Source organism: Dryas octopetala, chromosome 9, assembly GCF_963921425.1.
Source record: "Dryas octopetala chromosome 9, drDryOcto1.1, whole genome shotgun sequence".
Lineage (NCBI taxonomy): Eukaryota > Viridiplantae > Streptophyta > Magnoliopsida > Rosales > Rosaceae > Dryas > Dryas octopetala.
The window spans coordinates 8,399,002-8,413,903 of NC_141374.1; the positions used below are offsets into that span (position 1 = coordinate 8,399,002).

At 35.7% G+C, this 14,902-nt stretch overlaps 1 protein-coding gene across 1 annotated transcript; it reads right to left on the minus strand.

The window, feature by feature from the left end:
• Positions 1 to 4,740: 4,740 nt before the first annotated feature.
• On the minus strand, positions 4,741 to 10,163 carry LOC147273673 (uncharacterized). Its single transcript, XM_086227648.1, has 3 exons — positions 9,923 to 10,163; positions 6,100 to 9,444; positions 4,741 to 5,178 (listed from the first exon to the last, which is right to left on the minus strand). The coding sequence occupies exon 2, from the start codon at positions 9,405 to 9,407 to the stop codon at positions 6,141 to 6,143; it is 3,267 nt and encodes a 1,088-aa protein (XP_086083774.1). The 5' UTR covers positions 9,408 to 9,444; positions 9,923 to 10,163; the 3' UTR covers positions 4,741 to 5,178; positions 6,100 to 6,140.
• Between the last annotated feature and the right edge of the window lie 4,739 nt (positions 10,164 to 14,902).

Below are 14,902 nucleotides of genomic sequence, written 5' to 3' on the forward strand. Positions count from 1 at the left end.
ATAATAATATTTTTAAAATTTTTTTAATAAAAAAAATTCTTAAAAAAACTAAAACTTTAAAAATTTTAAAAAATTTGTTGGGAGAGATAGGCAGGGAGGGTCGGGGGGCTGGGTTGGGTTGGGGTTGGGTAAGGGGGGTGAAGGGCGATGGGACTGGGGTGGTCGGGCAGGGAGAGGGGGAAGGATAGCTGGGGGCGGGCTGGGATGGTTGGGGGAGGGCTGGGGAAGGGCTATGTGGGGGCGGGAAGGGAAGGTGATGGGGCTGGGGCTGGGGCTGGGTGGGGGCGGGGAAGAGAGGGGAGGGGCTGGGGCTGGGGGGAGGGGTGTGCGACGGGGGGTGGGGGCTGGCTAGGGAGGGGGGGAGGGCAGGGGCGGGTCGGGCAGAGAGGGGGGCGGGCTGGGGAGGGGAGGGGAGGGGAGGGGAGGGGAGGGGTGGGGTGGGGGCTGGCTAGGGAAGGGGGAAGGGCGAGGGCGGGTCGGGCAGGGAGGGGAGGGGTTAGCTGGGGAGGGGAGGGCCCCAAAAAAATTTTAAAATTTTTAAAGTTTTAATTTTTTTAAGAATTTTTTTATTCAAAAAATTTTAAAAATATTATTATATTTTAAATGTGGGAAAAAAGACGAAAATATCACTGCCACGTCAGCAGATAACGGTTTATTTGACAGAAAAACTAACGGAGGTACTATTTTGACACAAAATGAAAGTTAAGGTACTTTTTGTCAAATTTTTAAAGTTGGGTACTAAATTGAAAATCAGTGCATAATTGAGATACTAAAATGAAGTTTACTCTATTTTTTATGGTGATAAAACTAATTTTATGATATTTTTTCTTATTTATAATTAAATATTAACATTATTTTACATAAAAATTGAATATTTTTGTTGGAAAGTTCTCTAAAAATGTTAAAATAGTTGTGCCTAATTCGTGCCCGTGCTCGTGCTGTGCCCGATGGGCTAAAAACTTCAGCCCGGCCCATTTAATTGTACCGTGCCGTGACGTGCCTATTTTAATCGTGTCGTGCCGTGTCGTGCTCGGGCCGGCCCGACCCGCTTGACACCTCTAGACCCGAGATAGAGGAGTTGTCATCTTCGAGATGGGTTGATTAAGTTCTAACATATAATCTTAATAGACAAGTTTTGAATTCTTAAAAAAACAACAAGGAAAAGTTTTAACATTTGATTTTGCCCTAGTAAAATAGACCTAGATTTTATGAGCGGGTAGATGCAAATCAAATGCGAATTGGAGCTTATTAAAAGTTTATAGGTAAAATAATCTTTGCCAAAATCATATTTAAGGGTGTCCTTAATTCAGATTTTAAAATTCATAGAATCCATCAAAATCTAAAGGAATTGGCTGAAATTCTCGTGAAATTTGTTATGTATAAAAAATGAATATAAATCCATTAAAATGTTTTACTTAATGAAATTTATGACTTTTTTAAGACATTTGAATTGAATTTTATTGGAATCCATTAAAATCTGAGTTTGAAACACTTTGATTTCTTTATAATCTATTAAAATCTGAGTTGGAGACACATAAATTTCATTAGATTTTTAAAATCTATTAAAATCCAAGTTGGGAACCCCCTAAATAAAAACCTTAACCTTTTCTCTTTCATTATGGGATCAGACCTTACTTTTGACCTAGTTGGATGCCAAACCTGACCTTACTTAATTTTTCTCCATCTGGCCAACTTCCAATGCAAGATAAGTCTCTATCATTTCATCTTCAGCTAGCCATCCTCCTTGTGACCTCCGTTTTCCTAACAGACCACCATGCTTTAAGTTCACGCATCCTTCAACCGTTCTTCACGTTTTTCAGTCTGACTTCAAGCACTTTTGACACCATGCTTAGTATGAACTTGCTCTTATCAGGGACTTCAAAACTCATATAATATTTAGCACTTTAGTGGAGGTTTGACTGAGTTGCATTGAGGAGACCTATGACCACCATGGCTTTCACAACGACCTTTCTTACATCATTTCAGGATGCACTTGTAAAGAAAAGTAATAGAGAGAAACACAGAGTGAAGGGGAGTGGTGGCAGTCTGGCAAATAGTGGAAAAGGGTTTTTTTTTTTTTTTTTTTTTATGTATATTTTTCATACAAAACTCCGAGAGGGGAATATGAATTGCTTTTAAAAAGGCTTTTTTTTATATATTTTTTCCAAGCCCATTGTGGAAAATACTATGATAGACCGAACTATTCTAAAAAAACCAGTGATAAGTCAACCTACTTTAATGAAAAAACGCACTGGGCACGAAGCCCAATGCACATTAATTTTTTTTTTTGGTGCTTTACAGCATGGGTGTTACATGTTGTTTTTTTTTTTTTTTTTGGCACTTTACATCATGGGCGTTGTTGAATAGTGGCCATTGTTAAAACAATGCCTACACTCATTGTGCAATAACTATAAAAAAAAAAGGCATAAAGATGATACTTATAGGCTTTTCCTTACCCAAACATGTCAAAAGTTCATAAAAACAACATAAAACACAAAAAAAATACTATTTGAGTCACATTACTCCTTGTCATGTTCATTGTTGCAAAATTATTGTTGAACATAAACTATCGCTGTATAGTTATTGTCGAGTAATGGCAATTGGCACTGTTCAACGACTCATGTGCACTTAGTGCCTTTTTTGTTTTGTTAATTTGAGCGCCTTTTTTTAGGGTGATTTAAAAAATAATATATTACATAATTATACATTATCCAATGTACTATTTCATAATACCAATTTACTCACTATTGACAAAAATGGAATAAAGTGAATTTTGGATCCTAAAAACCAGCCTCAAAAGACTCTTATAATTGTTGTCATTGCCATCATGTTGTCGATGTCAGCTTTTCCACTTTTCTAAACCCTAAATATAGTGATTGTATGATGGTCATTGATTTTGAATTACACAGTCATTGATTTTGAATAAGAGATTATGTGTTAGTCATTGATTTTGAGTAACTGAATTTGAATCATTGCCTTTGATTCCAAGGACCTCCTTCACCTCCATTCTGGATGATGCAACATCAATGGCGACCGAACGTTCTTCTTGTTGAGACTGTTGTAGAAGCTGTTCCTCAGGAGAAGGTGCATCATGTTTGAATTGTGACCAAGCTCATCAGCTTGGATTGGAGATTGGAGATCGATGGGTCAATCTACATGCAAGAGAGAAGTAAAGAAAGTAAGGGTAAGAGAAAGAGATCGCTGGGTCGATCTGCATGCGAAAGGGAAGTGGAAAAAGTAAAAGAGAGTGAAATGTGGGACATTAAAAAAAAGGAGGGGCAAAAATAACCCAGTCGAATATTAAATGACATAACGAAATAACTAATTGGGCTGGACTCATTGATCATTATGCGATAAAAATATAAAATCGAGTGACCGACTGACCGATATGAGAAACGAAAAAACATATCGGCTATTATGCAATTTTAAAATTTGTCATGGGGTAATTTATGATTAGGTGGATCATTTTAGCATTTGGAAACATTAAATTGGTTTATTTAACATTAGGTGATGTAAATTGAACTTGGAAAATCATTTACTTTTTAAAAACCATTTTCTTATACAAAATATTGGACTCTATAACAAAAAAATGTTGTGGCATGGCATCAGTTCTGGTATGTGGGCCCCAAAATCAATGAGTGTCAATGCAATACAAAAATCAATGCATTGCATCACATTTTGCAATGTCAATCTATTGCAACCCACTGTTCATCTGCAATGGAGTGGTATTTTGCTCAAAGAATAACCCACTGCATTGCAATCCCAATTGCAAGTTGCGTTGCGCAAGCTCTTGCAGCTTTTCTTCTTGTAGCCTTAAAACCCAATTGAAAGTCTGAATAAAATGCTATTTCCTCTTCTGAATATAAGGTAATACAATAAACTTATCACTACTTTTACTTATTTTTGGTCGAAATCACAATTTTTACTTAATTGCTAAAAAACCACAACAGAGAAACTATCTTAGGACCACCTAACCAAATGATTTACAAGACGATAGATCTGAAAATAAGTAGACACCCACTTTCCCCATAGAGATACCCCATATTACCCAAGCTAGTTTTGTGGAGCAACAAATGCATAATGAAACTACACAAATTGGCTTATTTTCATATATGATTCATCAAAGTTGCTCAGATGAGGGACAAATTAAGCAACTGTGAGAAACAATGTATAACCACCATTGGATTAAATTTGTAAGTGCTAGTACTAAATCCAACCACTGAATGAAATAAATGTTCACTGGTGTTCAAAATTTGTAAATTAGGTGAGCAAGACTCCATGGTTCACACTATTTCAGATCAATCATCGAAGGTGAATAAAGTTTGTCATAGAAAAGGGATAGGAAGTTTTTGGCCACGTTTGATGTCTAGGATTGGATTGGACACGTTAACTCACTAAATTCAAGCTATATTGAAAGAAAAAAATAGAGGCTAACTTCTAACTTTTGTCTAAGTTGAAGAAAGAAGATGGATTAGTCATGAAAGAAACTTATTCCTTCCAATCACCCCATAAATGGTGGGATATCAACCCCTTATGACTAATTTATCATTGTCCTTCAAGTTGAACAAAACTTATTAGTTAACCTCCATTTATTCCTTCAATATACCTTGAATCTAGTGAGTCTATTGAATCCAATCTTGAGCACCAAACGAGACCTTTGAGTACTACAAGAGAATTATAGAGGCCGCTTGTAAAAAAAATAATATAAAAAAAAAAAAACACATACACACACAGAGAATTACATGGATGCTGTTAAGATAAACCCAAAACATCAATACTAAATAATAGCACTTTGGAATTTCCTCTTCTAAAAAGTACTCCAGTTGTATGTAAAGAGCATAAGATCCATTTCTACACATCTTTACAAGGAGAGTTTCAAAATCATCTAATCACCGACAGCTAACACCTAAGTTACCAGCTTTAACACAGGACCTGCATTGTGAATGATCACACTCAAGACCTCTGTGCCTTAATATTAGGGGCATGAAGCCAAGCACAAGCTATATGAATACGCCTCTAAAATGCCTGTCATTCTCACTGTACGTAAAAGCTCTCACCCTTTCACGCCAAAATCATTCAATTCCAGGACAAATCTTGCTACTGCTATGTGTCACCATAAGATATACCTTGGACCTTAAGAAAGTACCTTGCCAAATCTTCAAACTCAAGTGCAAGTTCCTACTCTCCAGTTAAAAATTAGGTCATCAATATTAGCTTTCAAGCAATCCAATAGAAACCAAAACTTTTATCTATAAATTGATCATACAGTGCTCTATAAGAATGCATGAGAAAACAACAGTAACAACTAAAGTAATACAGGGAAATAATAATGCTCAGCGAGTTCCAGTTATTGAATGCTCATATACCAGATCATAACCCTCTGAAATAATTCTACAAATTCTTACATAACAAACTTACAACTTTCAAATACACTTTTCAATGATCAATCTAATTTTTTTTTTCCTTTCACTTGTCTGTGAACAAATATTTCACCAACCAAATTTCTTTGATTTCTAACTATTATATCTCATATTTTTCACTTGTCACTTACATCCTCTTAGAAGCAGAACAGAATGACCCCACTATTTTCAAATGTTCCTGCCTTCCAAGAACACAACACATGCACCCTTGAAATCATGATACACCTACATTGTTCAGTAGGAATCGGATCCAAGACTTCAACCTTAACACATGTGAAGTACCAACATGCTACAAGGGTGGTGGTGAAATGTAATTGCCTTACCATGGAATATAACAAATAAAGAGGAGATGATTGTATTGTAATATAGGGAATAATAATAATAAGTACAGATATGAAAAAGAAAAATCAAATAATAATTAAAAAATGCAAAGATGATTTTCATAGATGGTAGCATGACACAAATGACTCCGTTTAGGATATAAGAAAAAGATAACAAATTATTACTACAGTTGCATGTTCTGTTTGAAGGGTTGGACTCCACATTCTGCATACATGCACACATGCAACACACACAACACACGCACACACAATTACATCTACATGCATGTGTGAGCAGGTGCATACAAAAATTGATAGGATTCTATAAATAATCTTAAAACATGGGAGCTAGAAATCACCTCTTTTTCATTAACCCAGAATTCTCTTGTTTAAGTCTGCCTCAATACAATCTGCCGGTGCACTCTGGAGAACCACAGTAGCAACTCTTCTTCTTTATATTGCCATTGGAATCACGAACCTGATCTATCATATAATTGTAATGATACGTCAATTCTTGCAAGGGAGGAATGTTCTCAGCGGCAAAGAACATAATGTGAGGAATTCTATTGTCCTCATGATCATAAAGGACATTTTGAGCATAAAGATTAGGGGAACAACTATGGTTGATAAATCTCCCCACATTGCCATACTGCACTGCATCAATGGTGAAGCCATCCTCCACAACTTCATAAGAACTTGACTGTGCATCGGGCATGAGGGTCGAAAGTCCATCCCAAAGAGAATTATCAGTGTAGTTATTCCCAATATCAAATAGATACTCATCATTACCAGTTCTTTCTTCAGCTTCCTTCTCTGCAAGGAGCTCTCCTATATACTCACATATAAAACTTCCTGAAGAAATAGAATTTAGGGATCTCACTCCCCATCCCCTTGATTTAGTTTTAAATATTTCAAGCTGAAATTTGATACCATGCTGGCTAACTCTATTATGGCAAGAAGGAGGACACTTGCAAGAAGGACCACACTCATACACAAGGGGCTTTGCTTCAACAATAGACCCATTAAAGTTATATGGGATCTCACCTCCGTTCTTAACTGCACAAGAACATTTCTCAGAATCTGAGCATCCAACAGTACAGCTACAACCCTTGAGAGGAATCGGGCGACACCAATCAGGATATATCATGCTTGTTATGTATATAAATGATGGAGGTCTCTCATCATCTATGGTATTCACAGCACAAATAGGAATTGACTCTTTGCCTTGTGAAATATCATCAATACAGAGACCTTCCCGTACTTGAAATTTTTTGGACTTCTTCACTTCTTTCCAAGCAAGCTCTGGTTGACCTTGAATTCTGTCAAGTTGAAACTTGAAAACAAGCTTACCATGAGACCCCATATCCTGCCAACATTTCTCTACCAAATATAGTCCATCATAGATGTACGTCTTAGTTTTCCCATCTGATGATTCAGAGCCACGGATCACTCTAACAGGATTCTTTTCATGCAAACTATTCTTCAAGGCAAGGTTTCCCCTTTTAAGTTTCTGATCTTCAGGTTCCTTATCTGTATTCATGACATTTCCTCCTTGGCCCGTATAAATCAAGGAATTTGAATGATCCAAATCATCAGCATAGCCCCCAGATGCAACGATGCTGGTTGCAAGGATCTTCCCACCATGCTTCACATAATCTATACCACCTTGAATCTGGCGATGAAGGCCAATAATACCAAGCTCTATTCTGTAATGAAACTCATCTCCAACTTCAACTCCCGGGACAACTCCTAAGATTTGTTTGCCTGTATTTACATATTTTCCTTTATTCTTGAGAATCTTGGATGCTGCTAAATCAACCCTTCTGCGAGAACCTCCTTCCTTTGATTTACCTTCTTCCTCCTGCAAGAGCTTCCTACAAACAGCTTGGAAAAGACGCAATGTCTCCCTCACTTTGTTTCGGGTGACAGTTGTGTCATTATCATGAACTCTACTGCTCGAACTACTATGACCAAAAGGAGGGGGGCACACATCTGAACAACATGACAATGGAATCGCATGAAGAACTTCTTTCTCTTCATGCTCAAGAGAATACTCCTTATCCCTGATTAAAAGCTGACCTGTACCTTTATAAGCAGTCTTTCCTGATTTAGGAAGAATCTTCTTTAGAGACTTTCCTCCAATGTTTGAGTCAACTTTTGTCCTGGAAGCAGTTTTAGATCTTTCTAGCTGACGTTTGAGATCAAGTTTCTTTGGTTTTTTTTCACCCATACCACCATCTAGTTTACGCTTGTAGCCCCCTTTTCCCTTCTTCCATGGACAATCTGATGCAGCCATCACACCCAACACAATCACCCTATTTGATGTAAGTTCTGAACTCTCAAAATCCTCTTCATGCAATTGGTTATGATAATAAGATATATCTAGAGACTTTTCCTTTGGACTTTTCTTCTCATGGTATACCACAATCTCCTTCCCCGCTTTCTCCTCTGAATGTCTAACAACCCCCATGCCTTGACATCCATTGCTCTCTTGAGGAGGTTCAATGCACTTTTTCCTAGTATCTTTTGAAACCACCTTCATATCAGAATATATTTTGCATTCATCTTGTCTCTCCATTTCTTGTACAGCATGCTCCTTGCCTTTAGGTTGAACTTTGTCCCCAATTACTTCTGAAATATTCCCTCCCAATTCACTCTTGTGAAACACTTCATCTTGAACATCCTCTCCTGTTTGTTTCACAGTAGTCTCCAATGTGTTTGATGATGATGGTTTGTCATCCATACCCGACTTCTCTGAATGTCTAACAAACCCCATGCCTTGACATCCGTTGCTCTCTTGAGGAGATTCAATGCACTTTTTTCTTGTATCTTTTGAAACCACCTTCATATCAGAATATATTTTGCATTCATCTTGTCTCTCCATTTCTTGTACAGCATGCTCCTTGCCTTTAGGTTGAACTTTGTCCCCAATTACTTCTGAAATATTCTCTCCCAATTCACTCTTGTGAAACACTTCATTTTGAACATCCTCTCCTGTTTGTTTCACAGTAGTCTCCAATGTGTTTGATGATGATGGTTTGTCATCCATACCTGACTTCTCTTGGTCAAAATTCCTGGCCTCCAGAGAAGCATTTCTTCCACAGAGAGGAGGGAAGTCCCGAACAGCTAATGCTTTTCTTCGAAGAGGATAGTTTTTAGCTGCAGTCTTCTCCAGGCCATTGCCATTAGAAACAGAAACGGACCCGTCGGGTGGTGAACAAAAATTCCTATCTGACAGAACAGGAACCATCTCTTCCTCTGGAGTAGTCACACCAACCTGATGTGGGTTCTTCAACAAATCAGATATATCATGCTCTAAGGCTGTTAAAGATTCCACTGTCCCCACAGTACCAACAGCCTTACCATTCATCAAGACAGTCTCATCCACCTGACTAACCAAACATTCTGTTGGTTCACTCTCAGAAGTAGCAACAGAAGCTGCATCGGGTCTCAAACTGTTTAAATGATCAAATCGCCCACACCCCGGAGGAAAATCACGAACAGCTGAGGTTATGCGCCTCTTATACTTAGGTGGTGACTTGGTACGCGAAGAAGAATCACCATTTTCAATGGGCAATCTTCCCAATCTTTCCTCAGAATGACTACCATTAAGCGATGCAATTGTTCTGGATTGTTCCAAATGCTGCATCGCCTCTACAACCCCCATTCCAGTTGCCAACCCAATGCAATGAAATGGTCAAAACCTAAAATCATAGTGATGAATAAAACACACATTCGCAATGGTCTAAGAAAAGCAATTAAGTAAAAGCTACAAATCCCACAATCTATTACTGATAAAAGGTCAAATCAAAACAATTATCATTTGGGATTTTTTTTTTTATGCGTTTGTTTCTCATATCTCAAATTAAAACTAAAAAAAAACACGACAGATTAAAGGTACTATTTCAACCGATCACTAAATTCATGCACATAACACATTATCAATCAAAGAATCCAATTTTCGTCATAAAAACTAACCTCAGAAAACATGGAAAGCAGAACAAGATATGATAGGGGCTCTACAAACGACCAAATGTGCATAAATACGGTAATCTAGTTCATTTTCCAGTACTTTCTCGGTAGCCAAACAGAAACCAAAGTATAAGGAACAGGTTTTTACTCCACAAAAATTGCATTCAGGTACAAAGGAAAAAAAAATTGATATGAAGGAAAGAGAAATACCTGGAAATCTTCGAGTATGAACAATTTCGAAGCGTTGAATTGATATGAAATACTCATATATACACGAATAATCAAGATAAGAGCGATACGATGATTCTTCTTCTGAGCGATACACGACTCTCAATGGTTGAAGCCGATGGCATGATTCGTAAATAGAATGTAATTTCGAGGTCCAGATGGAGATTTGGAATCCACCCTGCAAAAAAGGTTTGTATTAGCAGTAAGAGAGAGAGATGGTGAAGGTGAATGCACTTTGCTTCACAGTCCGTTAATACAGAGGAACGGCGACAATTCCGTTAATACTCAACGACATCGTTATGAGTAAATCATGCAGTAACAAAAGGAAGGCATACTCGGTAAAAAAATTTCTTTCATTTATTATTGTAAGAATTTTTTTTTCACCTACAGGTATACTAACTAAGGAGTAATTTTCACATTCACGTGCAGTCCGCATAAAATAAATACGACCATATATACACTATTATATAGGAAAAGTGTCATTCTATACTGGCAATGAGATATGTCGTTGTTGATTACACGACGTTGATTATGAGCCATGTTGACGTATAGAATGACACATTTTATATATCAAAATATATTTAAGATTTTTATATAAATTAGCTTATTTGCACATTTACATCCTAAAATTATAGTTTCTTCTCACTTCACCCCTTAAAATTTATTATCTCAATTTACCTATGTAAGTTTCCTCCATGTCTCAAAAAACTTGAAAATGTCAAGTTTGTCCATTTCATCGTTTAAATTGTTGATGTGGCATCTACGTAGCAAGGGATAAATTGATGGATTTGACAATTTTGAATTATGTGAAACACGAGAGAAACTTTTAGGGGCAAATTGAAATAATAAACTTTAAGGGATTAAAGTAAAACGAAACTATATTTTTATAGAGTAAATGTGCAAATAATCCTATTAAATTTCATGTAAACTACATGTGAATGACCCCCATGTAATGCAAGAATTTCTCACCAACCAAGAAACATAGTTTCACTACACGAATGATCAATCTAGTGTTATTATTTTTCCAACATCGAAATGGATCATAAATTTGACTCCTCATTCCCCAAGATCAAGAAATAGATCCTAAATTTCACTATGATATATCTAACTAATTATATTTTTATGAAAACATAGATTCAATATCAAATGGCAAAGATTTATTAGCAAAAAAAAATTTTAAGTTTGAGTGCTAAGATGGAGCACAACCTCTTAGATTAGGCCACATGTATTGTACATTTGTATGAAATAGAGAACTTTTTGTCGCATATTCATTGATTGTTTTACCATTCAATCGACGAGTAACAAATTGCTCCATAGTGATGATAGTTGAAACTGTCATACAATCACAATTCTGACCACATCAAGTTCATAAACGTTTATGGTTAGGACTCCAGATTTAAGCTTAATGGCTAAACCCCTATAGTCTAAAGAGTAAACACTAAAACCTAAGTATTAAACAAAAATAACACTCAAAAAACAACAAATGAAATAGGTTATGTCTGCAAATTAGTTAAAAAGTAGTAATTTTCATACAATCACAAATGAGTTTGTAGATAAAAAAAAAGAAAACTTATGATCGATCGAGATCGGTCGGTGGAAACTTGATACCTAAACCAAAATGACATAAAAATTTAGTAGTTAAAATGAAAAACAAATAAAATAAAATATGATTTGGTACCTAAAGTCAACATATCTATATATTTTTCATATTAAAAAAATACTTATATTTTCATATTGTCAATCTCACACTACACACTCAAATCATGAGTTCATCAAACTATTGTTAAGATTGACAATCTAACAACATAATATATTAGGCTGTATTATAAGATAACATAACTATATATGTATAAATTCTCGTATATATATATTTGATATATAGAATTATTATCTAGAGTGGATGACCGCACTTTTTTTTTTCTTGATTTCCGATGCTGAGCACTCAGTTGTAGCGCTAAGTGATCAACGTTGTCTTTTTTTTATTTTTAGTGCTACTATTCCCACCCATGTGTCATATTTTTTCACCCACCCTATAATTTCTCCCCATTTTAAATTTTAAGAAATGTTAATCCTCTTTTTTCACCCCCTAATGTCCTAAAATACCCTTACTAATTAACACTACTTCCACCCCATTTCTTCCTTTATATTTTCTTCCTTCCTTTATATTTTCTTTCTTCCATAAACCCTAAACACTATCCACCCACCAAATTTTGAATTTAAAGATGAAGAGAAGATGAAATGAGTTTAGGTAGGTGTAGAGAAGTGGGTGTGTAGAGTATCTTTTTTTTTTTACATACGTCTTTAGAGGTCATTTCGCAAAAATTAAACAAGTGATTAATATTTTTATGAAGTAGTGGGTGGGAAAATAAGACATAGGGGTGAGAGTAGTACAACTCTTTTATATATATATATATATAAACTGTCCGCTTCTTGCAGTGATTCCACCGTCTTTTTTTACCTCGTTTCCAAACGGTTTAGTATAAAATGAAATTTGGCTATAGTTAAAACATAACATAAAGTCAAAATATCAGGTACCGAGCAATCGGAACCAAAAAAGTTTGCATTGACGAACACTAGGGGCCATTTTTTTTGTTGTAATCTCCCATTCTAATGACAAACTATATATATATAAGTAAAAATTATCTAAAAATAAATAGTTTGAATCATGAAATCAAATTGCACGCAAACCCTAATAATATGGTGTTTACTTTTATTAAATTAAAGGATTATTTTAAGAGAAACAAATAAATGCGAAACAGAAAATTGAATATCAAATCATGAATTTCCTAATAATAATATGGCATAAATTCAATTTAGACACATAACTATATATGTTATTTCAACGGGGTCCACGAACTTTCAAATATTTCAAATATACACCTAATTTATTATGTAAATTGAAAAATGAAATTTCGTCCATCAATTTATTGAGAGATCAGTTAAATGTCAGCTTGGCTTTTGCTAACGAAGATTAATTGGTGACGTGGCACCAACTCAGCATACATTTCCCGCCAAATGAGCAACATATGTCCACTTGACACGGGCCCACACACTCATCACCTCTTTCCCGCTCGTCGAACACTCTCCTGACCATTTAGTCTCCAAAAAACATCACGTTTTCTCCCAAATTCGAATATAAATATCTCACTTGTATTCAACGAGCGAGAAAGAGATGATGAGTTTGTGGGCCCGTATCAGGGGTTAGGTGGACTTGTGTCGCTCATTTGGCTGGAAATAAGCGACACGGATTTACCTAACTCCTGACACGGGCTCACAAACTCTCACTCTCTCTATTATTATTAAATTGTGGGCCCGTGTCACTCATTCGGCGGGAAATGTTTGCTGAGATAGCGCCACGTCGTCAAGTAATCATGGTCAGCAAAAGCCAAACTGTCATTTAACTGATCTCTCAACGAATCAATGAACATAAATTTATTTTTCAATTTAGATAATAGATCGGGTGTATATTTGAAATATTTTAAAGTTCATGGACTCCGTTGAAATAACTTATATAGTTATGTGTCTAAATTAAATTTATGCCTAATAATATATACCAAAGAAGATATGAAACTCAGGATTATGAGTTGACCTTTATCGCGTGATCTCAAATCAAATCTACCGCAAGCAATCGACATGACAATCGCAATCTCCACCATGAATAGACTCTATATCAATGATTCACAAGAGACCCTCAATGAGTGACCTCTATAAGTATCTACATAGATAAACTGTGGCCAATCTTAGCATAGTGTTGCCACATAAAGATTCCCCAAAAGAACTAAGGTTTCTAACAGCTAAAACCTAAAAGATGTATTTATAAGAGGGTGATGGATTCAAAATAGCCCTACTTCCTTATATGGTAACCCCTATGGGTTTTTTGGGCTATTTGGGCTTTTTCTAATTAGTTAGTCCAATAATTAAATTATTCAGTCTAATCTTATTTAATTAACCAAAGACCCAAATACACCAAATTCAATAATTTAAGTAATTAAGGGGGGTGTATTCAATATATATAAATTTTTATGGACTTTTGAAGACTTTTTTAAGTGACGTATGTTGTGGAGTTCGTAGACTTTTATTGAGTTTTATAAACTCCAAAACATTATGATATACTTTTACATACTTCTATATTGATAGATTTTACGAATATTAATAGACAGTTATTGACTTTTAATACAAATGTTTTTTTTTTTTTTTTTTTGTAAAAAGTCAAATTCACAAATAAGGCTGAACCCAAGCCACTTGCTATAGAAAAATCTTAGTTCAATCCACTTTAATGAAATGCACGCGATATAGAACCTACTGAGCGCTTGGCAATTGCCACTGTGCGACAATAATTATTTGAAGCTACATGAAAATGATACTTGTTGATATACCTTATGTCTTTTCTTACTTAAATATGTCAAAAACTACTAAAACCTATAGAATACACACAATTCAAGCTTATGAAATCACATTCACCCGTGTTATAGCATAAAAATGACTGTCACTAATTGCCACGATAGTGCAACACCGAATGGTTCATAGATGTTCGGTGAACTAGAGCTGAACAAAATTCGAATTTTTTTTTTTTCACTACACTCTCCATCTTGTTCAAATTCGACAAGAAACAGTTATGATTCAAATTGTTTCATTCCAAACATGAATTATATAACAAATAACTTACATTTGAAGCCTTAAATCTAAGATTTTATTCATAAAAGATTTGATTGGGTGTGGTATTGATTTAGTGGTGGTGTTGGCGGTCGTTGGTAGTGTTCGGTGGTGGTGCAGTTGGATCTCACGTTTTGGTGGTGGTGGTGGAGATGAAGTTGGATGTTTATGTTGTGTTTAGAAAGTAGAATAGGTTGAATGTGGTGTTGAGTTTTAGTAAGAGTAATTTTGAAAAACTTGTTGGGTATACTAATAAATTTTTGTAATTTCTAATTTTTAGTTGGGTTTATAAAGTGTGTTGGAGATTAA